This window comes from Odocoileus virginianus, chromosome 2 (assembly GCF_023699985.2).
Source record: "Odocoileus virginianus isolate 20LAN1187 ecotype Illinois chromosome 2, Ovbor_1.2, whole genome shotgun sequence".
NCBI lineage: Eukaryota > Metazoa > Chordata > Mammalia > Artiodactyla > Cervidae > Odocoileus > Odocoileus virginianus.
Window position 1 is genome coordinate 71,376,807 of NC_069675.1, and position 23,673 is coordinate 71,400,479.

The following is a 23,673-nucleotide window of genomic DNA, read 5'->3' on the forward strand; positions in this document are numbered from 1 at the left end:
ACCTCAGACCCATTTTGCTCTAGAGTCTTATTTGTAAGGGTAGGCTACGTCAGCACGTTTCGGCGTGAGACTGTGATATTCCGGCGAGTTAGAACAGCTTCCGGCGGGGTCTGGGTGTTGATGTCCTGCATCTGATGCCTTGTTGCGCTCGAAAGTGAGCGAGCTCCCAGGAGTGCGGAGGAATTCAAGTGTTTGCGGAGGAATTCAAGTGTTTGCGGAGGAATTCAAGTGTTTGCTGCGGTAACTTCATCAGTCCGCCAAGATGGCGATGCAAGCGGCCAAGAGGGCGAACGTGAGTGTCGGGGACTTCTTCCGAGGAGGGGGAGCACTTGGCTGCTGGCGTGACCAGAGAGCATTCTTGGCCCTCCGTTGTCCCTTCGGCGGGAAGAATCAGAAGTTACCTGTCAGAGGGGAGATTCCATCCTGGCCCTGGCCTTAGGGATGTGCTCCTTGAGTCACATTTCCGTCACTGTTGTTTTAGAGTCTGTTATCCTAGTGTCAGTGGTAATATTAACAGCCTAAGTTGCTTCACGTGCACCTGGAATCTGGCATCAGGATCTTCTTCTTGGCCTAAAAGTCAGTAGAGCAGTTGAACCTCCCATAAATCACTTAGGCTTAACAGGCAGCTGGAACCTGGAAGTATTCTCAGATTATGGAATTTTTGGATCCTTCATTAATGTTTTCAAAGATATTTTTTGAGCACCTTAGTATGTTCCAGACTTGAGAGAGGATCCAATAAGTCAGTCATATTTATTGAACACTTACTATGTGCCAGACACTAGTCTTACGTACTGAAGATACAAAAATGAATTAAAAAAAAAAAAAAAAAAGACCTGCTGCTTACATTGTAATATTAGGGAGTGGGGTGTTATGGAAACCTAAGAAAAATTGTCTGGAGAAAGAGAGTGGTCCGCTTTAAGTTGCTGAGAGGTATACTAAGGTGAAGACATAATTGAATATGGTGAGATGAAGATTTTTGGTAACTTCGATGATAATCATTTCAGTGGATAAACGTAGAATACGGTGGGATGAAAAAAAGGTAGAAATTGAGAAAATGGAGATGGAAATGAAAACACAAGTTTTCATGTAAATAGAAGTTGGATGACTGTTAACTTTTTTTAAAGATGTGTGATATAAGGTTTATTTGTATGCCAAGGATGCAGGAGAAAGATGGGTTAAATTCAGTAGTTTGGGGTAGGTGAGAGGTTGTCATAGCAATGAGAGAGAAAGTGGATGAATATGGATAAGTGAAGATTGAATATAGGGCACTTACCATTTGGTTATATCTGTTTTCTCTAATAAGCAAGAACCAGGGTTATCACCTGAGATGAGCAGGGAAGAGAGGTTACAGTTCAACTCAGATGTCAGAGGGAGTGGTGATGGTAGGATTTGAGGAAAGAGGAGGAAATGTGATACAGTGTCTTGCAGAGTCAGAAAGCGGATTTACTAGAGAAGCATGTTGTGATTGTCTGACAGTGTTTATTATCTACTTGAACTGAGCCTTAAATCTTTACGTCTAAAACTTGATTGTACTTGTTTACCATTTGTCGCCACTAATAACTTGAGGGCCGGGAGTAAGTTATCTTGTTCTTTCATTTATACAACACTTTATTGTTAATGCCTGAGATAGATGCTGGTTTAATAGTTATTTTGCACATTAATAATGTCCAGTATGTAATTAGTATGTTAAAAAGGAGCACAAGAATGAAATCTGGACTGGAGATACATATTTGGGAGCCATCAACTTAGTGTGGAAAGCATGTGTAGTTAAGAGACCAAAGGAATGTAGAGTTACGGGGAGTATATGAAGAGTCAAGAAGTCTAAAAAAAAAAAAGAAGTCTAAAGATAAAACTCTTTGGAAAATCCTATTTTAATGGCCAAAGAAGACTGAGGACTACTAGCCAGAAAATTAGGAGGAATCCAAGGCAATAGTGTGTCAGGAATAGTCAAGAAGGTATGATAGTCAACAGTGTCAGAAGCCTCAGAAGAGCTGATAAGAATTGAACATTGTAAGTGCAAGGTCTTAGTGCATAAAAACAATTTTCATCAGAGTGCTTGAGTAGAGCTAGATTGTGGTAGGTTAATGAGTTGTCGTGAAGTAAATATGAGGCAGTGAATATATACACTGCATCTTTTCAAATGCTTGACTGAAAGAAAAGAAAGGAGCAAGATGGGATAGTAAGTAGCTCTTTTTTTCCTCTTCATTCTGTAATCCTAATGTATATATATAACAAAGGTGCTCACTAAATATTTGAATGAATGAAGAGGGATCCAAAGTGTTTTATTTTGTGTGACAATTGAGAGTATATAAGCAACTGGTCACGTGAGGAATAAAGCCAATAGTGAGGAAAAGGCTGTAAATTTAAAGGAGGGGATCATTGATAGAACAAGTTTCTGAGACCAGAGAAGGGTCGTCAGTGGGAGTTTTATTATCCAGTAAACAGGAAACCGTTCCCTTGTTCTTTCCCACAAATGTCTGTAGCATTGAGGACTTTTAAATGAGGTTGGATATCTTTGTTTACCTGTAATGACTAAAAATCTGGATTTTGTAGTAGTAGTGAAGTCGCTCAGTCATGTCTGACTCTTTGCGACCCCTTGGACTGTAGCCTACCAGGCTCCTCCGTCCATGGGATTTTCTAGGCAAGAATACTGGATTGAGTTGCCATTTCCTTGTCCAAGAGATCTTCCCAACCCAGGATTGAACGTGGGTCTCCCACATTGTAGGCAGACGCTTTACCATCTGAGCCACCAGGGAAGTCCTGGACTTTGTTAGTTCCTACTAACAGCCCTCCCTATGACCAGTGCCCAGTTGCTTTTCCCAAGAGCATGCCATTTTCGTTAATGTCAGATTACAGTTCTTGGTGTATAAAAATTATGTATCTTTTTTTTTAGAATGTATTATGAGACAGTGTTTTCAAATGGTAGCACTCTTGTCTCTGATTATAATAATAACCCATTATCTTTCATTTTAGATTCGACTTCCACCAGAAGTAAATCGGATTTTATATATAAGAAATTTGCCTTACAAAATCACAGCTGAAGAAATGTATGATATATTTGGGAAATATGGACCTATTCGTCAAATCAGAGTGTGAGTCTTACTGAAACTTTTGAATTGTCATTTAGAGAAATGATTGTGTAATTTATAATCTCAGAATTAACAGCTGACAGAGGGCCTCTCCACGAGGCTAGAGACTAAGCGTAGAGATGATCCAACTCGGTGAAAGCCAAGAATGGTAGTTATGAAATTATAGAGAGTGTGAAGTAGTAATGAGTGGTTTGAAGGCAACAGATAGGAAGAAAAAGAACTGACATTTTTTATATACCTACTATTTGTAAAGAAGTATTCTACTGTGGTTACTCTTAATTTCTCAACAGTCTTCACTGTCTCCTTTACTGACCACAATTTCTAAGTTGTGTAAAGAGATATAAAAGTAACAGAAAAATTTTTTTTCCAGCTACACCTTTCTGTTGAAGATTTAGAAGTATAGGGCAAAGTACTTATAAATCCATGTTTTAATTTAATCTAAAGATTGGGGCTTCAAATGGTATCTGTTGAACATCTGCTGTATGCCATTTGTACACTAACAGGTGCTTTTATTTGCATCACTGACACTACAACCCTGTGTGGAAGTGATAGGGTGTCTGTTTCACAGGTGAGGCTACTAAAGCTCAGAGAGTAAAAGTATCAGTACTTTTCTAGTTTCACCAGCTCTTTGGTGATAAAATCTTGTAATTCTAAATTGAATCTCTGCACACAGCTGCTGTCCTTTTAACTAGTATATGTGAGCCAATTAACTAGGAGTCCATCTAAGAAGATTTCTAAAGGTTTTATTTTCCATTGGAATTCTTTTATGACTTGAGAGTTCTTTCTTGGCTTTTGGAACTGAAATCTTGAGGATTCTTCTTTTCAGTGATCACTATTCCTCCAAAAAGTAAACAAAGAGCTAGAAATGTACCATCATTGGTACTCAAAACAGAGATGAAAATGAAGTGTTATAGACCAACTGTCCTTTTAAGGAACTCTTTTTTTTTCCATATTTGATTAAGATTTTGGGCCCTTTCTGCAGAATACACACATTTCACATGTGATTTCAGTTGGTACATGAGCTCTAGGTTAAGAACTCTTGTTTGAAACATACAAGAATGGTATACAGAAGATCCCTTGACTTGGGGTTCAGGAGACAAGATTCTGCTTCAGGATGAGTCATGTGTCTCTAGACAAGTTGCCTGGCTTTTTCCTTACATAGAAGATAATCTGAGTGGACAGTGCCTTTCAGCTTTTAACATGGAGGCAGTATGATAACCTAGGTTCAAATACTAACTGGGTGCTTGCTAGTCATATGAAACAGCAAAACAGTTAACCTTCTGGAGCCTTATCTATGATATAAAATCTTTCTAGAAGAGTTTCCCAGAGGATCAAATTAGATAGTTCACACTGAGTATTTCCTTCCCAGTGTGCGTCAGCCACCCCCTCTGTGCTCCCATAGCTTCTCCTCTTAGTTGTCACGTGGTTTTGCTGTTGACTGTGTGCTCACTCGTGGCTCCTGCCAGCCTTTGGACTCCTCCAGGGCAGATAACCATATATTCTTTTCACTTATGTTGACAACTCTTGTGCCTGACACATGTTAAGCACACGGTGCCTGTAAGTAAATGAATAATATAAAAAGTGGCGGTGTATTTATGAAGGTATAACAAAATATATTGATAGTACACAATTAAGAGATTAGTGGAGTTAAGTCAAGATGAAGATTGCAGAGTAGCTCAAGACCTTAGAACTTTCAGTCTGCTGTCTGGGAGGGATTTCCACCCAGCTCATCTCATTTCTGGCTCCTCATTCTTCAGGTCTCAGCTTCAATGCCAGAGTGGTTTTCCTAAACCACCCTAGCTAAAGTAACCCCTATCTTCCAGTTAATCTGTCATTAACTGCAACTGTTTTGTATGTATTTACATAATATCTTTCTCCTGCATGAAAAGAGCCCCTTGAAGGAAGGGATGATGCTCATCTTTTTCACTATTGGATTTCCAGCACCTGTCATGTAGAAAGAACGCTATGTATATTTGTTGAATAAATTCATAAAAGTTTGGTGTGCAAGAACTTGGGTCTAAGTTATAGACTGAGGAACAGATGTTCCTGTCCTGTAGCTGTGGTCCTGCTCTGTGGCACCCAGCAGTAGGGTGAGTGGCCTTCTCAGTTTGCCCAGAGCCAAGGAGTTTTCTGGGACAGTGGGCTTTCAGTGCCCAGACCTGGACAGTCTTGGGCAAACCTGGCTGATTTGTCAGCTTACCTGGCATGTAGTAGACTCTCAGTGCTTTGAACTCTTTAAAGCTCTTTCCTACTTGTTGCATCTTTTGTTTATTAAAACCACGTGTGAGGTAGGATGTCACTATTTGACACATGAAACAGCTGAAGCTCAGAGAGGTTGTTCTATGAGTAGGTCTCCTTATTTTTACTTTAAGCTTTTACCATTGATCAAGAAAATAATGTTGCAGGGATTCCCTGGTGGTCCAGTGGTTAAGATCCAAGCTCTCACTGCTGAGGGCCCAGGTTCAGTCCCTGATCAGGGACCTAAAATCCCATAAGTTGTGTGGTGTGGCCAAAGAGAAAATACTGTTGACTCAGCACCTAACATATATTAGTAGTAGGTACCAAGTATATATTTTTAATTAAAATTACAATGTAGATTTCAAGATACTAGGTTGATAATTAGGGGCTGGGGCACTTGAGATGGAGCATCTTTAAAATGGGTTTAGTGCCTATTCCGCTTCTACTTCCTAAGAAGATGTAAGAGGAAAAAGAGAGACGCTCTTGTTTTGTTAGCTTCCTGGAAAAAAGATGTGTGTGAGAACTGATAGGAGAAAGTAGATCTCCATCCTTCAGATGCTTATTAGGACTTGTATACATAGCACTGTAGGAGTAAAATAAAAAAAACATATTTGCCCTTTTGGAACTTAAATTATTACTTTTTTTTTTTAATGGTTTTATTCCAAAATAGAAATTTAAGTGGACTTTTGGGGGAAATCTTTGGGACAGTGTTTTTTTCCTTTGGGTATTCCCCAATATTTCAAGAATAAGCATTCTTGAAAATGGTTAAAATTCTTCATCAGGCCCATGCAGTCTGACAAAGTGAGAGTGTTCTATGGTCCTGGCATCCTCCAACCCCCTCAGCCCCCTACACCTCTCCCTTTTACAGGAAGCACAAGCTCTGACCAGGGCCCAAAACTGTAGTCTCATCCTAGATCAAATCTAGGCAGGTGCCTCCCCTTCCCATGGGCCCACTGCCTTCCCTTGACCCTGTGCAGTCACTGTGGCAGTTGATAAACCTTATTCTGCAGTTGCATTGGGTGGCTGGAACTCAGATGGAGGCAAGGGGATATCCATCTTTAGCTTACCAGAGCATAAGCTGAATGGGACTTCTGCCAGCTGTCCCCACTCATAAGCACATGGCCGTCTGCCACCTGCAGTTTGTTGCTCCTCACACTTCCCTAGCTCCTCCCCTACCTGAAGCTGGTGTGAGGAGAGGAGGTGGCAGCCCTATAGCTTCCCTACACAAGAAGCAGCTCCATATCCTTGAGCTTCCATGTTCAGCCACCTGCCAGCATTCTTCTCTGACTCACAGGTACCCCACCAACAACCACACTTCAAACCCAATCCCTCCAGAAACCCAGCCCTTTGCCCTGGCTACAGAAGGCTGTGTAATGCATAAAAGTGCAGATATTACTAAAAGTGAATGTCTGAAGGATAGCTGTTGACTCTGTTGTTTTAAAAGGGCAATGAATCGTCTAAGGAAAATGGAAGAAACTACATGAGATCTCTCTCTACATCGGAGGACACCCTGTCCTAGTCATAAAAGATGGTAGTTGACTGTTTTTAATTTTGCCATCTTCTTGGTAGGGTTTTCTTCCAACCCCACTCCTGCCACAGACACAAAATTTATTTTCATGGATTTTATAAGCTTTAGTAAAATACTACCCAGAAATGTTTGTTACCTACATTGATGGAGACTGTCTTGTGTTTAAGAATTGGAACTAAAATTAGAATGAGGGAGAAAATCAAAATCTTTAGAAACAAGGGACTAGTGTGGTAAATAACCAAAACGTGTTGTTTCTAATGCATAAATGCACAGTAAGAAAAGCTGCATCCTAGACATCATTGGTAATAACAGCTATCACTCCTAAGGTACTATACTTACCAGTGTAAGACTAAAAATTGATTCTTAGTATGAGAAGTAGGAAAGTGAACATGAGGACTGCTCTCTCTTAGTAGGGTAGTGAACATGAAGACTGAATGTTTCAAGCTTGTTTGCTGCTATTGTCTTAGTAACCATATTAGTATTGTTAATATAGTAAGTTTCATCTGAGATATGGTACTTAAAAATTACCTAATTCAAGAAATTAAAGGCTTATTCAGCATACCTGTCCATAGTATCTATTTCCCCTAAAGGTTTTCAGGTAAATGTGTATTCTAACTAAGTCCAATTCACCTTTGTAGGGGGAACACACCTGAAACTAGAGGAACAGCTTATGTGGTCTATGAAGACATCTTTGATGCCAAGAATGCATGTGATCACCTGTCGGGATTCAATGTTTGTAACAGATACCTTGTGGTTTTGTACTATAATGCCAACAGGGTAAGTACAGGCACGGTCCTCATCACCTGGGGGACCCATGTAAGAGTTAGTGGGGGGTTGCACCATTAGGGGAGATGTTTCTCCAGAGTCCTCTCTAGCCAGTGCTGTTGGTGAAATTCATTTGACGGTAGGTTGGTAACTGTTAACTGTGGCCCTTACCACACTTTCAGGCATTTCAGAAGATGGACACAAAGAAGAAGGAAGAACAGTTGAAGCTTCTTAAGGAGAAATATGGCATCAACACAGATCCACCAAAGTAAACGTTTTGTGCATTTTCACTTTGGACTAAAACCCATGAATGACTACCACTTTTTTTTTTTCTTTAAATGCTGAATATTGTGATTTCTTATTTGAGATTGAAAAAGACCCACTTGAAACTGATATATGTTAGAATATATTATGTTAATAAACTTGTAGCTTTTGGTAAAACATGTCAGTGTTTTCTCTTAAAATTTCTCCTATATTATACCAGAAAAAAAAGATAATAAAACAGCAGTTGAACCATATCAAGAATTATTCAGTAGTAGGTGGTCCTAGAGACTAAGCTTCTTGAGAATGGAGACCTTTTGATATTCTCAGTACTACCAGTGACCAGTCCAGTGCTTAGCCATCAGGGGAACTTAAGAGTATTGTTACTTATTGAATGTCTATTAATAATGAAATCTACATAATAACTCAGTGAAGGTAGGTATCTCCCTTTTGCAGATAAGGAAACCAAAGTTTATCATGTTGAGTGAATGAATAAAATGTTTTTTGACATCAACTAGTTATTAACCACATGAGTACATTTGAATGATACTTGGTTTACAGTTAGTGAAATGCCTTTGTCAGCATTGGTACCCTTGTCCTTAGAGGTTTATTCTAGAAATGGTCATTCAGATTGATAACACATTGTTAGAAATGGGAGAGCAAGCTGCCAGGGTGGTGGTATTTGTTGTTACATGTCTAAGATGTATTTATGTATTCTTTCCCTTTAGTTAATAAGTGTGTGTGTATATTTTGGACCTTAGCTCATAGTATATCTTTGCCATAAATAAAATACTTAATGCTTAGTCTTATAATCACAAACTCCCATGGCATGGAAATAGTATGTTTATTACCACATTCATCATAGCTCAGCAGCTTGGAGGAGATAGCTATAATTTTCTTTTTATAGTTTAGGCATGGGCCAAATGGAGAAACATGGACTAATTGTTTTGTATATAACTATAACGCAAAATCAATTTGAAAGATACAAGCACTGAATCATTTAAATGGACAAAGCCTCTTCGACTTTTAAATGCATTTAGCTTTGAAATCTATCATTACTGCAAGAAAATAGACTATTTTGTACTTTTTGTACTGTTTTCTCAAAGCCTACTATTGAAAATCAAGAAATAATTGTCTTATTTATTAACTCTGTCTGAGTGCTTTTTGAAAGCACTGTTAAACAGTAGAAAAGAGTCCTTTCTAAGAAGGGCAGGCAGATGACAAAGGAGCCACAGCTGTAATTTTCTTGTGAATGCTTTTATGAGTTCCTTATTTTTGTAATGCCCAGTGTGCTTTTAGGTATTTATAAATATAAAAAGAATTTTCTAAAAGACTTTTGTAAGGGGTAAACAAATTAGACCTACTTACAATGTGGTTTGTCTACAGACTGACTTGTCCCTAATATAAGTTGTTTTAAATTAGTAACAAGGGGGAATTCCTGAGAGTTATAACTGGTGTATCATTTGGATTATATATCTGTTAGTTGAATTCCATGACCTAAAGTTAAAAGTTTTTTAAAAATGCCCTCTAATTGGAAATTTTCAGCCAGTTCCAGTTACGTTACAAGAACATTAGTTCAGTGGACACATCCTGAGCCCCTGCTCTGTTCTCTGTGTACTGAAATGCTGAGGACACAGTTACAGCCAGTCCTCTGGACCAGGCATTGAAGGCGCAGTTTCTCAAAATGCTTTTTAAGAGTACAAGGAATTGGGACTTTCCTGGCAGTCCAGTGGTTAATACTTCACCTTCCAAGGCAGGGGATGTGGGTTCGATTTCTTGTCTGAGAGCTAAGATCCCACATGCTTTGTGACCAAAAAAAAAACCAGAACATAAAACAGAAGCAGTACTGTAACAAAGACTTTAAAAATGGTCTGTATTAAAAAATCTTAAAAATAAATCCAGGGGGACATCGAAGCCACCTGGGGAGCTTAAAAAAAAGGGAATGATTGTGTTCATGTGCATGTGTATACACACACACATGTGCCAGAGCTGCTTTACATCCATGTAGGTTACATTTCAAGTTTCCAAGAAAGATTTTGTATGAATAGAGAATTCATTGAAAGTATGAAAGTGACCGATACGACATATATTTCATCATCACCTTCTTGCTTAACAACTTTTGGTGGCTCTCACAGGATCATGCCCAAACCCTTGTCATATTGCATCACAATTTTCTGTGTTATCTTTTAAGAGTGTCAGTAAAGCAGGGCCTGTGAAGCCTAGGGCCCTACCCTCTCCACGTGCTAGCCAGTAGGTATTTGCTTTTATTTCCCGCTCCTGTTAGTGTCTCTTGTTACCACCTCGGCTATGAGTACTCTAGACTGAGATCCTTTACTTGACTCCATAATGGGCACCTGAAATGGTCCTTGGTGCTACTTTTAGTTATCTTATTGGTGTCACAGCAGAAAACATGATGATTATCTTTTATACAGGCTGACTTCTGAGGAATTCTCATGGGCCTTTTGTATCATTGAGGAAAGCGAGGAACCAAGACATTCTGAAGGAAACACCCCAGAAAGGAGTGAGTGTAGCACCTGCTGACTGGTCTGGTCCCACCATAGAGGTGAGCATAGGGACTGGTGACTGAAAGCAAAGCAGCCCCTTTCTCATTTCATTTTCTCCATCTTAAAGCACTGCTTCTTCATTAGCTTATCAGTCCTCAGCAGAGGAATACAGCCAGGACTTTTTGGAGACAAAAGGGATCGATAAAATAGCCAACATGTTGTGTCATACACATACATGACACATTTCGTGATCTGTTCTCAACGAGTCTATGAAGGAAATTTAACAGCACTTGCCCCTCCCTCAGTCTTGAAACAATTCTAAGACATCACTGACAGAAGAACTCTGATGATGGCCAAGAGCTTTTCTCACTCAGGCCAACTAAAAGAAAAATCTCTTAGCTACATTGCCATGGGCTCCCCTGACATACAGAACCCATATCAATCAGCAGGCTGGTTTTAAAACCTAACTGGAAGTTCTGGTAAGTTACAGTAAAGGCAGATGAAAATATTAATAAACAGCAGAGATAGAAACAAGTTCAGAATCATATATTCTTCTCAGAAGTAATGCTCCAGTATAAAGTTAGAGCAACTGTAGATGAAAATAAGTACATACTTATTATCACAAGTAATGTCCCAATGTGAGTTAGTCTATGGCTTTGAAGCGTAGCACATCATCATTTCTTTAGATGCACAAAGTGCACTTTTCCAAGAAGGCAGCTCATCTCGTTAAGTCCAAACGTAGATTTCATGATCGATCACCTGAAGTGCTCAAATCCAGCATTTGATGACTAAGCTATGGGGTTTGGACAAAATGTATTCCTTTAGTTACAGTTACTCTGAAGAGAATTCTGAGCTTGTGAGATTGAGTGGCAAGCAGTAACCTACCTTGTAGGGCTGCTTAGTGGAGAAGGAAATGGCAACCCACTTCAGTATTCTTGCCTAGAGAATCCCGTGGACAGAGAAGCCTGGTGGGCTGCTGTCCATGGGGTCGCACAGAGTCAGACACGACTGAAGCGACTTAGCATGCATGCATGCATTGGAGAAGGAAATGGCAACCCACTCCAGTATTCTTGCCTGGAGAATCCCAGGGACAGAGGACCCTGGTGGTTGCTGTCTATGGGGTCACACACAGTCGGACATGACTGAAGCAACTTAACAGAAGCAGCAGCAGGGCTGCTTAGAGGGTTGGTGGCAGTTTTTATTTTAAAATTAGAAAAAAAAATAAGAATAGAACAAGGCCCATTAAGTACAATAGGTACTTCGGAGTGGTATGTATGCTACATGAACTTTTGAAAGTTTACTTCATGCCACTTCACTTTTAGAAAAGACCTACATGAATACCTGTTTTCACTACCCAAAGGAATCCAGAGAGGATTTTTGCTTTTATGATACAAGGAGAAAAGCAAAAATAGCATTCAGAGTGGTTAAGAAGCAGCATGAACCCTTAGCAGTGACTGACACCACCCAGCTCCTTCCCCAAGAATTACACAGCATCTCGGCAGCAAGCTGTCATAGCTTTGAACTGTGTCTGTGAGCATCTGTGCTCTTATCTTGATGTATTTTGTGCATCCATTAGCAAGATGTGCCCTAGTGTAACTGCTTCTTCGCTTCACACCATTTCAGCTTACAAAAGGTTTCATAGGCATGCTGTACTTTCTACTTTCGGATAATGGGGAAACCTGTATTATATAATATCACTCTCCTGGCTACTTCTCTTTTCCATTATTTTCCGCAAGGGCAACTGACTTATGTGGTCCTTAAAGCGCTTCCTTTAATGACTGTGGTCCTTAAAATACTTCCTTTAAGGACCACATACATCAGACCTAAGAGATGCGGATTCGATCCCTGGGTTGAGAAGATCCCTTGGAGGAAATGGCACCCCACTCCAATATTCTGGCCAGGAGAATCCCATGAACAGAAGAGCCTGGCAGACTGTCAGTCCATGATGTCACAAAAAGTCAGACACAACTGAGTGTCTGAGTACACTTAAAGCACTTCCTACCTTCAGTAAGGATGGACAGGCATTTGTCAAGCACAGAGCCTTTATTTTAGATACCATTTCCAAAGAGGACATTGTTTAAGTGAGCAGAACTTCCAAGAGAGAAAGTGACAGCAAAGGTAACTGGCTCAAGTCCCTCTGTGTACAGCACGTACATTTCATGTCTGAGCACCTTGTGTGTCTGGCTTAAGTAAAAGTAAGGCAGTGTAGATTGTGCGAACAAGAAATCTGTTCTGTGATCAGGAATGGCTACTACATGCACCACGCAAAATGCACAACCTGAAACATTTCAATCTGCAACCAAAGTTTCCTCAAGCAAAGATTAGCGTGAACAGTGACGGAACACAGAGCAACTTGGGCAGAGAGAATGGATAATGCCATGGGGCAGTGAGGTTAGCGCACTGATCAAGAGCCCCAAGCAGGAGGAGCCGTCCCAGTGGCCGAGCAGGCTAGGAGGGTGAGCAGCAGCCATCTCCAGCCACCTTCAGTTCCTTCCTGCCTTCACTCTAGGTTGAGCAGCTCCACGTCAAAGATGAGGGTGGCATTGGGAGGGATGACACCGGGGTGGCCTGTGGCTCCATATGCCACATCGGGAGTGCAGGTCAGCTTCGCCCTCTGCCCCAAGCTCATCTAGCAGGGATGGGGGCAGATGGGGAGAGGAGAAAGAGGACCCAGCTTGATTTAAAAGAAAAAAGTAAGGTAACTATGTCATTTTCCCAAACCATCCTCATGGTAACCCTGAAGATCTGAGATGAATTTTATACGGGGCACACTGAAGTGATGCTAAGAATTGTAACCAAGGCAGATTGCACCCCAGACTAGCAGAGACGTGACTACAGACAGTAACTTCAACACTGTAGTCTCAAATTCATTGATCCAGCAAACAATGCTGGTTATCCAGTTAGAGTGCACCTCAACACTTCAATCTGTTCATAATTTTTCTTTCTTCTTTCAAAGAAGCCTACGGAGGATGCGTAAAGACCATATATGCATGTATATACTCATGTAGGTGCTGGGACAAATTCATTAGATTAAGAGATTAGAAGGCACAGCAAGGAACATCACATGACTTCATAAAGGAAGGAAGAAGAGCCTGAACCAGGGCTCATCACAGCAGTCCTCAAGGATTTGTCTGGCATTAGTGGGACAACTGGTGAAATTTGAATAATCAATTTTTAAATTTTGAATAACTGACTCAAAAATTTGAACAGATTGGCTAATAGCATTATATCAATGTTAATGTCCTGGTTTTGTTCATGGTACTATGGTTATGTAAAACATTAACATTTAGGGAAGCTGGGTAAAGAGTATATGAGAACTCTACTCATGTATAATATTTTTGCAAGTCTGAAATTGGCACTTTTTTTTTTTAAGTTAAAAAGAACCCTAAACACAGTAGCCTACCCCACCTCTTCTGCTGCTTCAGTCCTGAACAGCTAGTAGCTCACAGGCTTGCTCAGAACTAGAGGGATATGCTTGGGAAGACAGCCCCAAGTGACGGGCAACAAAAGGGGTGGGGACACAAAGCCAGGACTGAAACTAGGTGGCATTGCCAAGCCCTGGCAGTGGAGTCAAAGCAGTGGTAGTCTGTGATGGGGGAGGGTGGAGGGCAGCGTGCAGAGCCCAGACCCCCAGCTGCTCAAACCCCCCTCAACAAGGATCCTCATCTTACCTGGGCTGCCCCCTCTTCAAAACCCTTGATGACTTCCTGTTTGCCAATTCTGAACTTGAAAGGCTTGTTTCTGTCTCTGGATGAATCGAATTTCTTGCCATTTTGAAGCATTCCTATGAAAGCAAGGATAGGGTGGAAAAGAGCTGTGGTCATGAGATAACTCCCATTTCAGGTTCAACATGTCTAGTATGGAATTCCTATTCTGTACAAATGTGCTGTCTTCCAGTCCTCCCCATCCATCCCATTGACTAAGCAAGAAACCTGGATACTTCCACATCCTGCCGTCACCAAATGGTACATATCTTTGAAGTCCAGCTATTTTCTCTACTTTTATTATCACCACCCTGTGGTCTCATCAAGCCACTATAACACCTCACCTGTGAACAGGAACCGACTCTAATTAGTCTTGTTGCTTTGCTTTTATTCCTCCATTCCCTTCTCCACACTGCACCCAGAATGGTTTAAAACACACACACACACACACACACACACACACACGCACGCACACGCGAGGCCCGTGCAAGTGCCTAACCCTATTATTCCCTTGCTTTTGTAACTTCCCTGAGGCAGAATCCGAATGCCTACACTATCCAGGCACTTTAAGATCTAGCTACTGCCTGCCTGACAACTTCTCTCTGTCCTCCCCTTCTCCCCTTCTCTTCCCTATTGAGGTCAGACCTTTCTCAAGTACTTCTGCACATTACAACTTTTTTTATGCACCTTCCTTAGCCTGATGGTCTGTTTTCCCAGACATTTCAGTTTCAGGTTGAGTCTTCACCTGATATTCTCAAGGTTCCCTCACTACGCAAAACCCAAAGGTCGTATCATCCTTTATTGCAGTGAACAGTGTAAAGTGACCCAGCCAGTCAGGGGCAACCTCCACACCTCATACAAAAGGACCGTGTGAACTCAGGACACCCTCAGTGTTTTCTTAGCAGACTGAAGCATCCCTCAGCCTCCAACTGCAGATATCTTGTCATTCTTGATGTACATACATGTGTTGTCTCAGTCCAGCTGCCTAAGAAGCAAGAGCTGCTTTTCTGTTTTCTGTTCTTACTGGTGTTTCTAGCTCAAATATTAGACATTCTGCAAAGGATGCTATTTCACAACTTCTTCTCATGGCCCCTGGACCACAACAGAAGGCAATCTGGGACCAGAGAAAGATCTAGCTTGTAAGTTCAGAGACTAGATTCTGACTTCACTCTGGCACTAACTCACTGTGTGAACTTAGGCAGATCAATGTCTCTCTGATCTCAGATTTACCATGTTTCACATGAGAGGTCTAGTGTCTAAGCATCTGTGATTCCACATCCTAATTCCTACAATATGAATGTATACAAGAGACATTCTTATTTACCTATTTTCTGGGCAGAATAAATTGGGCTCTTTCCCTGGGTACTAAATCAGGCAAAGAAGAAAACCCTATTGCTACACAGAGACACACACAGATGGAAACTTCTGTATCAAATGTACCAGATCAAATACAAACTCAAGCATACACACAGGTTGCTAAGATATTCAGAGATGCGCATGCATGCTCACATACATTTATGCACATGCACTCAGAAGAAAACCCTGATGGCCAAACAGATGCTAAGAAAATATTTAGATACATAGATATAATACAGTCACACAGACACAAACCTATATAGTACACATATGGATATGCACATACACACACTCATACATTCACACCCTCCATTTAAAGACTGATTTTCTCATTCCTCATACTCTTCAGGTTTCTATGACTTAAACCACTTCAGACCATAAACTTTTATCTACTGCAGCAGGTTTAGTCAAAACCATGCAGTCTAGAAACCACAGACACATGGTGATTGGATTTAACAAGGGTGCCACTGAAATGTAATGGACAAAGGGTGATTTTTTAATTAATGTTGCTGATTGACATATGAGGGAAAATGAACGGTCAAAGTGAACCCCTAATTCACCCACACATAAAAATCAATTCCAGATGAATCACAGGCCTAAATATGAAAGATAAAATAATAAAGCTTCTATGACACAATAAATAGAAGAAGAGCTAGAGCTTCATCACCTAGGATAGACAAAGATTTCTGAACACAAAATTACTAACTGCAAAAGAAAAGATTCATATGTAGAACTTCATTAAAATTAAGAATTCTGTTCAAAGTGGGACTTCTCTAGTGGTCCAATGACTGAGATTCTGTGCTTCCAATGTAGGGAGCCTGGGTTCAAACCCAGGTCAGGGAACTAGGATCCGGATCCTGTATGCCACAACTAAAGGATCTCATGTGCTGCAATGAAGACCCAGCACAGCCAAATAAATAAATCTATATATTTTTTAAAAGATCCTGCATGCTGCAACAAAGATAGAGGGTCTCACATGCTGCAATTAAGACCCACTGCAGCCAAATAAATAAATAAAAATTTGAAAAAAGAAATCTGCTCAAAGGATGCCAACAAAGGAGTAAAGAAAAAGAGATGTTTTGGAATAGGTATATGTTTGGAATAGGAGATGTTTGGAATAGGTATAGCCAACAAAGGACTCAAATCCAGAATACAAAGGAATTCCTACAGATCAGTAAGATAAAGACAGACAACCTAATTTTTTCTTAAGTGGACAAAATTTAGGTGAACTACAGAAGACATCCAAATGACCAGGAAGCACATGAAAGGGTACTCAATTTCTTTAACCATCAGGCCTGTGCAAATCAAAACCACAAGGAGATACCCTGGGAGCCCACCAGAGAGGGCCAAAATCAAAACAAAAACCTGATGATACCAAGCAGTGATGAGGATGCCGGAGAACTGGAATGCTCAGACATGGCTGGTGGCAGTGGAAACTGGCACAACTACTTTGGAAAGCTATGCGGTAGGATCTGCTGCCTCTGAGCAGGTATAACCCTGTGCCCCAGCAATTCCACTTCTACGTATAGCCAACCAGGTTGTCTACATATATGAACCAGAAGACATCTAGAAGACTCTTCAAAGCAACACTATTCATAATGTCTAAAAACTAACAATCCAAATGTTCATCAACTGTAGAAAGGATAAATTGCAACATACTCATACAATGACCTGTACAGGAATAAAAAAGAGCAAACTCCTGGATAAATCTCACGCACATAAAAAATGAAATAAGAGACCTAATGAGTGAAACAACCCAAAAACAAAAGAGTACATACTCTTTGAGATGAAACCAATCCATAGGGACAAAAAGTTAGAATGCTAGTTACCTTTAGGGAGATGTAATGACTGGTGGGGTGGGCGGGGGCTGGGGGGGTGGTTCCCAGGTGGCACCAGTGGTAAAGAATCCCCCTGCCAATGCAGGAGATGCAGGAGACGTAAAAGATGCGGGTTCGAACCCTGGGTTGGGAAGATACCCTGGAGGAGGGCCTGGCAACCCACACCAGTATTCTTGCCTGGAGAATCCCATGGACAGAGGCATCTAGTGGGCTACAGTCCATACAGTCGCAAAGAGTCTGACACGACTGAAGCAACTTAGCATGCACGAGCAAATGACTGGGAGGAGGCATAGGGGAAAGACCAGGAGGTGCTGGAAAGGTCTGTTGATCTGGGGGGTGGTTACATAAGTGTGATCACTTTTGAAAAATTTCATCAAGCTGTACATCTTAGAGTTATGTTCTCTGGTGTATTTACATATAATAAAGTTTACCAAAAAGTCCCAGTCTCCGACTCGGTTTGATGAGACAGTCCCTCCTCAGACCAGAGCCGCCCACATCTAATGTTAGTATTTAATACACATTGCCTCCTGTCTGCATGTATTGTGAAAAGTCTTTACAAAAGGATGTTGTGGTTTCGGTAACTTGATAAGTACCGGTATGTCTGCAACATGTAGAACAGATAAATCAATTACACAGGTCAGAGGCCCCAGAAGGCTCATGGTAATTAGGACACATCACCGGGAGATGAAACACAGCTCCAGCCCACTGACGTCAGCCACTGGCAACATAGCTGTGGAGAAATACCCACACTGTTTGCCTAGAATTAAACTGGCACTTCACATTGGCCCAGAGAAGTGCTAAAAATGGCCCCCATCTGACTCTATCCTAGGAATTAAACTGGCCTTGCTGTCTGCGAAGTGGCTGTCACCAAGTTCGCGACAATGGGAAGGTCACAAGGCAGAGCACTCCCCCTGCACTCCCCTTGGAACAAACATCTGCTCAGCGATCTTCGGCCAGCAGTCCTCAGGAACTCCAACTAGAATGTTCCTCAGTCCACCTGGCCTTCCAATCCAGATCATGCATGAGAGCTCAGCAGAGATGTGGGCCCTCCTCCACTCCCACAGCACCACATGCACTGCGCTCCCCAATGCCCACAGCCCTGGTGAAGGTAGGGGTCCTCTTGTTTCATGTTTGTGTCCCCACTGATCAGCACAACCTCTCGTACGCAGTTAAGTGTTCAGTAAGAGTAGACTGAATAGTCTATTTCCCAAAAAAGAAAGGGGATTCTGAGAAAGTTGAGACTTTACTTCTTTCATAACACTGTAGGATGAAAAGGAAGTCTGAAGGGGGGTCAGGGCGCTGAGAGCTATAAGAGGAATTTCCAAGTATCATACAGAACCAGGGGGACCAGGGCTCCATCCTGCCTACAACAGACAGAAGGGAAATGGAGATGGCTGGCTCTGTCAGAGGCTGGTACCATGGTGGCTCTTGTTGGTAGAAGAAGGGAGGGATTAACCTTGCCAGTGCCCTTTCTCATTCCCTCAAGGCTGACTGGGGGAGATGGGGATAGCTGGTCAGAGGAAGACTTGGCTGCCCTGGGCTTTGGGCCCGATCCAGGGGAGCAGATACCTCTGGAGAGGTATCAGAGTAGAGACCTGCCTGCAGAGGGGCAGGTTTGGATGACAGCGTAGGGGGCGAAGCCTACCTGTGTAGTGCACCACACACGTCTGGCCCTTCTTGGGGAATGTCCTTCCTGCAAGGAGACACAGAGATCCAGGAATGAACAGCAAATTGGGAAAAGTCACCGGGGACATTTCAGGTGTGACTTGTGACCAAGAGCTCTGACCCACATTCCCCTCCATACCACAGAGAAGCCCATGGCTCCAGTTCTGGCTCTGTGCTTTGCATGAGCCACTTCACTTCTCTGGCCTTGATCTGAACTTTATTTCCTTGGGTTCCACAACTTCGCTCTCTCCTGGTTGTTTCCCTTTCTTTGATTGCTCTTTTTACTTTCCCCCATCCATTCCACAAACCTGACAGCCTACTATCTGGCAGGCCTGGACTAGATTCCAGAGACACAGAGCAATCTATGAACTCACAATGAGGTTAGGGAAATAGATGAATAAATAATAGATTATAACGTAGGGTGACGACTGCACGAGGATGAATAAACAGTGAAGGTCACTCAGTCATGTCCGACTCTTTGCGACTGCATGGACTATACAGTCCTTGGAATTCTCCAGGTGAGGATACTGGAGTGGGTAGCCTTTCCATTCTCCAGCGGATCTTCCCGACCCAGGAACTGAACTGGGGTCTCCTGCATTGGAGGCGGATTCTTTACCAACTGAGCTATCAGGGAAGCCCGATGATTCTGAATAAACAGTATCATTCACAAATATTTATTGAATACCTGCTCTGTAAGGCCTGATCTCAGGACACAACAGTGAGTTACACAGGCCAGACAAGATTGCTACTCTTTAGGAATTTACATTCTAATGGAGGGAGACAAACAATACTCAAATAAATAAGACAACATAGATTGTGATAAGTTCTCTAGAGAAAATAAACACAATGATGAATTGCAGAGAGATACAGTGGGACAGGTCATTTCAGAATGGCTGGTCCAGGACAGACTCTCAGAGGAGATGACATTTTAACTGAGACTTGAAGGATGAGGAGCACACTGGGAGAAGCACTGCGGGAAGAAGAAGCAGGCAGTGCATAAACCGTGAAGCAGGAAAGGATCAATGCATTTACAGAATGAAAGGAGCCTACATGACTGGAAAGACGGGAAGGAGGTGGAGACAAGTGGGAAAGAGCCAGATCATACCTGGCCTTGCAGTGCTGGATTTAATTCTGCAAATTCTTTAAGTGCAACAAGAAGGCATGGGAGGGCTTTAAGCAAGAGAATGACATAATCTGAATTAAGATTTTATAAGATCACTCTGGCTGCTCTGTGTAGGATGGACAGTTAGGCGCCTATTGCAATAATCCAGACAGAAAATCAATGATGGCTTGAATTAAAGTGGTTGGCAGCAGAGAAGAGAGTAAAATAGATGGGAGATATATTTTGGAATTGGAGCTGACAGGGCATGCTAATGGCATGGAGAAGGGGATCCAGGATGAGGGAGAAGCATGATGTTAGGGTTTTAGGGTAGGTGACTGTAAGGCTGGAGGAGCTGATTCCTGAGATGGGGAGGACTGACGATGCACAGATTTGTGCAGGTGGCAATCTTGAAATACCTATTAAGACATACGAGCTTGTACTGCAAGTAGGCAGATGGAGAGTCTGCACTGGAGCTATAAATTTGGGTGGGATCTAAAGGCCATGGGACTGGATAACAAAGCCTTGGGAGGATAAACAGCTGAGCCAACATGTAGATGAGGCCCCAGGGAGGGAGCAACTAACTAGTGTCAGGGAAAGTATCGGAAAGGAGATAATGGTTAAACTGGGTCTTAAAATATGAGTAACCTGCCAGAGGAAGTAAGGGAGATAATTTGGGAAGAGTGAACCACATGTTCAAAGGCTTCGAGTCATGCAGTAATGGGAGCCTGTCTGGTTTCCTGCTGTAACCTTAAGGTCTAGCACAGAGTATATGCTCAATAAATATTTGCTGAATGGCTGGTGTGTTTAACAAATTGCAGACAGTTCGATAAAGCTGGAGAGAAGTTGGCGGTAGGGGTAGGGGCTGCTAGTGAGAGATGAGGGTCCAGTGTGGAAGGTAACAGAAGGCTGCATCTATCTGCCTGGAGAAAAAGGAAGATTCCTTAAAGCATTTTATGCCCAGAGAGGGGCATGATCAGATATGCATTTTAAAGAGTGCTCAGGCTGTGGTGGAGAAAACTGTGGGGGTGAGGTGGGAGGCCAGACGGAAGGCCAGGAGGTGAGACTGGAGGTGGGAAGACCAGTTTAGACACTGCGGAAATCCGGGTGAGAGATGACAGTGGCCGGAACTAGGGCAGAGGCTGAGGAGATGGAGTCTTCAAGATACTCAGCAGGAGAAGTAGGCAGTACTTGTTGTAGGCTCGACCAAGACAGACATCCTCAGCACAGCAGCATCATTATTGACATATTAATTGGTGCATTCTCCCACTCTGGGTTACCGCATGGTAGCTGGCCCTTCTGTGCTTCCTTGACTTGGGGGTTTAGACTGAAGTAAAAGCAGAAGCCCAAAGTTCCTCTGTGCTAAGTCACTTCAGTCATGTCTGACACTTTGCCACCCTATGAACTGTAGCCTGTCCATGGGATTCTCCAGGCAAGAATACTGGAGTGGGTTGCCATTTCCTCCTCCAGAGTATCTTCCTAACCCAGAGGTTGAACCCAGTTCTATTATGTCTCCTTGCATTGACAGGTGGGTTCTTTACCACTAGTGCCACCTGGAAAGTTTCTCCAGGCTTTCCCTAAAATTCTGATCCACTTCAAGAGAAAATGCCCCTTGTCTCTAGCCAGGGAGGGAGGATAAGGAGAGAAAACTCCAAAGGCTTCTTTGAGCCAGGGAAAGGAGAAGAGGCCTGGTGGCCCCTGGCAGAACTCTAAGGCAGTGCCCTGGGTGGCGGAGGGGAGGAGGTATAAAGACCTCAGGGAGAAGCTTCCTGGGACCCAGTACAGAGGTTCCCAGCATAGAAAAAGAAGCATGTACCTCTGGAGTGATCCAAGGTCCTGGCTGGGACTCCTAGGGACCACTGCTTTTAAATAAAGAGGGTGGCCAGAAGCCAAGAGTCCTTCTAATTTCCTGAGGGTGGGGGAGTGTTAACACTGCCTGACATGCAGTTTGCCTGTCAAATCCTGCAGAAATGTGGGCTCCAGTCTGAATTAAGGTTGGTTTAAGAAATGGAGAAAGCTACTCCTGGCACATCCAAACTCAGTTACACAAGGGTGATGCCTGGGATGCCAGGCTTGGGAAAGTGAGGGGTGCCAACCCAAGGCAGGAAGCAAGGGAACACAGAGGAGCGCCTGGGTGTGGGGAAGACCAGGAGCAGGAGTTCTGTTTTGGACTCGCTGACTTTGAGGAATCCGTGGGACTTCCAGGTAGAGGCTGAGCAGCGGCTGGATAAACGGACCACCGTGAACTCAAATCCGAGGCCTGGGCTGAACGCTTAAGTTTGGGGGCCATCGGTTTCAGCCGCTCATGAAAGCCGTGGGACTGGACAGGCTGGCCGGAGAGGCTGAGTGGGGCAGGGAGCATAAAACAAGATGCAGAGACAGTGGAGGAAGCGCTCCGCCTTTTCCAGACTGGCTCGGTCCCTACAGCGTCTCACCGCCCAAATCCCGGGGGGCCGCCCGATCAGAGGCCCGGAAGCGGGCGCGTTAGGAGGGGGCTGCCCCGAGCAGAAAAGATCCCAAAACATCTCTTTTCCCCGTTTCCAGAGCTCACCCAGCAGGGCAGGGAAAGCGGAGCTGTAACCCGGCCCTAGGAAATCAGCAGCAGCGGATAACCGAGCGTTTCCAGCCGCAGCCGCGTCAGTCAGAGGCGCCCGGGGCGGTGGCGGGCCGCAGACCCCAGCCTCCCAGCCGCCGCCTTCGTTCCTCTAGGTGAGCAAGCACGGATGGGGATGGCGAAGGATGTCTGCCAGAACCCCCAACAATCCCATCTCTGGTCATCTCCCGCCGCCCCCATCCTAGGCCCGCTCCCCCTGTTCAGCACCCCTCCCGCGCCACCTCGGAATCGGACCCCCCCCCCCCCCCGCCCGGCTCCGCCCCGAGACCCCTCCTCCTCCCCCGGCCCCGCCACCCGGTACCGTCTCCGGGGGAGATGGTCTCGATCTCCACGCCCATCGCGGTCCCACTGGCCCCGCCTCCGAGGGTCCCTGCTGCTGCCCCGACCCCGGCTCGGCTCCGGCCCCGGCCCGCTGGCGCTCCGGCTCGCCTCCCCGCCGCCACTGCAGAGTCGGAGGAGGTGCGGCTGGAGTCGGGACCTGCGCAGGGAGGGGCCACCGGGAACGGGGCGGCGGGGCGGAGCGGCGCGGAAAGGTGGGGTCGACCGGGGCGGGGCCCGGGGGGGAAGCGACCCTGAAGCGACTGCTCCAGTGCTTGACCAGGCTAACGATCATTAACCCACTGGTTGGGGAAGATGTTGAGGAAGGCATGCAGACTCTAGTGCATCTACCCACCCATCTGTCCCTCCCTCTCTCCCTCCCTCCATCCATCCATCTGTCAACACCTATTTATGTAGCAACTACTATAGTCAAAGCTATAGTTTTTCCAGTAGTCATGTATGAATGCGAGAGTTGGACCATAAAGAAGGTTGAGCCTCGAATAATTAATGCTTAACTGTGGTGCTGGAGAAGGCCCTTAAGAGTCCCTTAGACTGCAAGGAGATCAAGCCAGTCAATCCTAAAGGAAATCAACCCTGAATATTCCTGTATAGTCCTTGGAATTCTCTAGGCCACAGTACTGGAATGGGAAGCTTTTCCCTTCTCCAGGGAATCTTCCCAACCCGGGGATCGAAC

The 23,673-nt window shown here is 43.6% G+C and overlaps 2 protein-coding genes across 5 annotated transcripts; one reads left to right on the plus strand and one right to left on the minus strand.

Annotated features, from left to right (window-relative positions):
• The first annotated feature begins 17 nt into the window (after positions 1-17).
• On the plus strand, positions 18-8,063 carry SF3B6 (splicing factor 3b subunit 6). Its single transcript, XM_070451097.1, has 5 exons — positions 18-173; positions 214-292; positions 2,974-3,092; positions 7,494-7,632; positions 7,803-8,063. Exons 2-5 carry the CDS (start codon positions 263-265, stop codon positions 7,890-7,892), a joined length of 378 nt encoding a protein of 125 aa, XP_070307198.1. The 5' UTR covers positions 18-173; positions 214-262; the 3' UTR covers positions 7,893-8,063.
• On the minus strand, positions 3,813-23,317 carry FKBP1B (FKBP prolyl isomerase 1B). Of its 4 annotated transcripts, none has more exons than XM_020870484.2 (4): positions 22,963-23,271; positions 18,929-18,976; positions 14,057-14,169; positions 12,410-13,014 (listed from the first exon to the last, which is right to left on the minus strand). In XM_020870484.2, exons 1-4 carry the CDS (start codon positions 22,997-22,999, stop codon positions 12,886-12,888), a joined length of 327 nt encoding a protein of 108 aa, XP_020726143.1. In that variant the 5' UTR covers positions 23,000-23,271; the 3' UTR covers positions 12,410-12,885. The 4 variants fall into 4 exon arrangements, with proteins under 4 accessions (XP_070307176.1, XP_070307179.1, XP_020726143.1 ...); XM_020870485.2 differs by having other exon boundaries at positions 12,972-13,059; positions 22,963-23,285; XM_070451075.1 differs by lacking the exons at positions 12,410-13,014; positions 18,929-18,976 and adding an exon at positions 3,813-4,644 and having other exon boundaries at positions 22,963-23,317.
• Positions 23,318-23,673: the final 356 nt, after the last annotated feature.

What these genes read in the sequence shown, in the direction of transcription:
- SF3B6 (XM_070451097.1), top strand. Translation starts at nt 263, where the DNA reads ATGGCGATGCAAGCGGCCAAGAGGGCGAAC. An exon ending in AAGCGGCCAAGAGGGCGAAC is followed by an intron (nt 293 to 2,973) that starts GTGAGTGTCGGG and finishes CTTTCATTTTAG; the next exon opens with ATTCGACTTCCACCAGAAGT. An exon ending in TGTACTATAATGCCAACAGG is followed by an intron (nt 7,633 to 7,802) that starts GTAAGTACAGGC and finishes CCACACTTTCAG; the next exon opens with GCATTTCAGAAGATGGACAC.
- FKBP1B (XM_070451075.1), bottom strand. Translation starts at nt 23,310, where the DNA reads ATGCCTTCCTCAACATCTTCCCCAACCAGTGGGTTAATGATCGTTAGC. An exon ending in GACCATCTCCCCCGGAGACG is followed by an intron (nt 14,170 to 22,962) that starts GTACCGGGTGGC and finishes TTGCTTTCATAG; the next exon opens with GAATGCTTCAAAATGGCAAG. An exon ending in TTGAAGAGGGGGCAGCCCAG is followed by an intron (nt 4,645 to 14,056) that starts GTAAGATGAGGA and finishes ATTTACTTACAG; the next exon opens with GCACCGTGTGCTTAACATGT.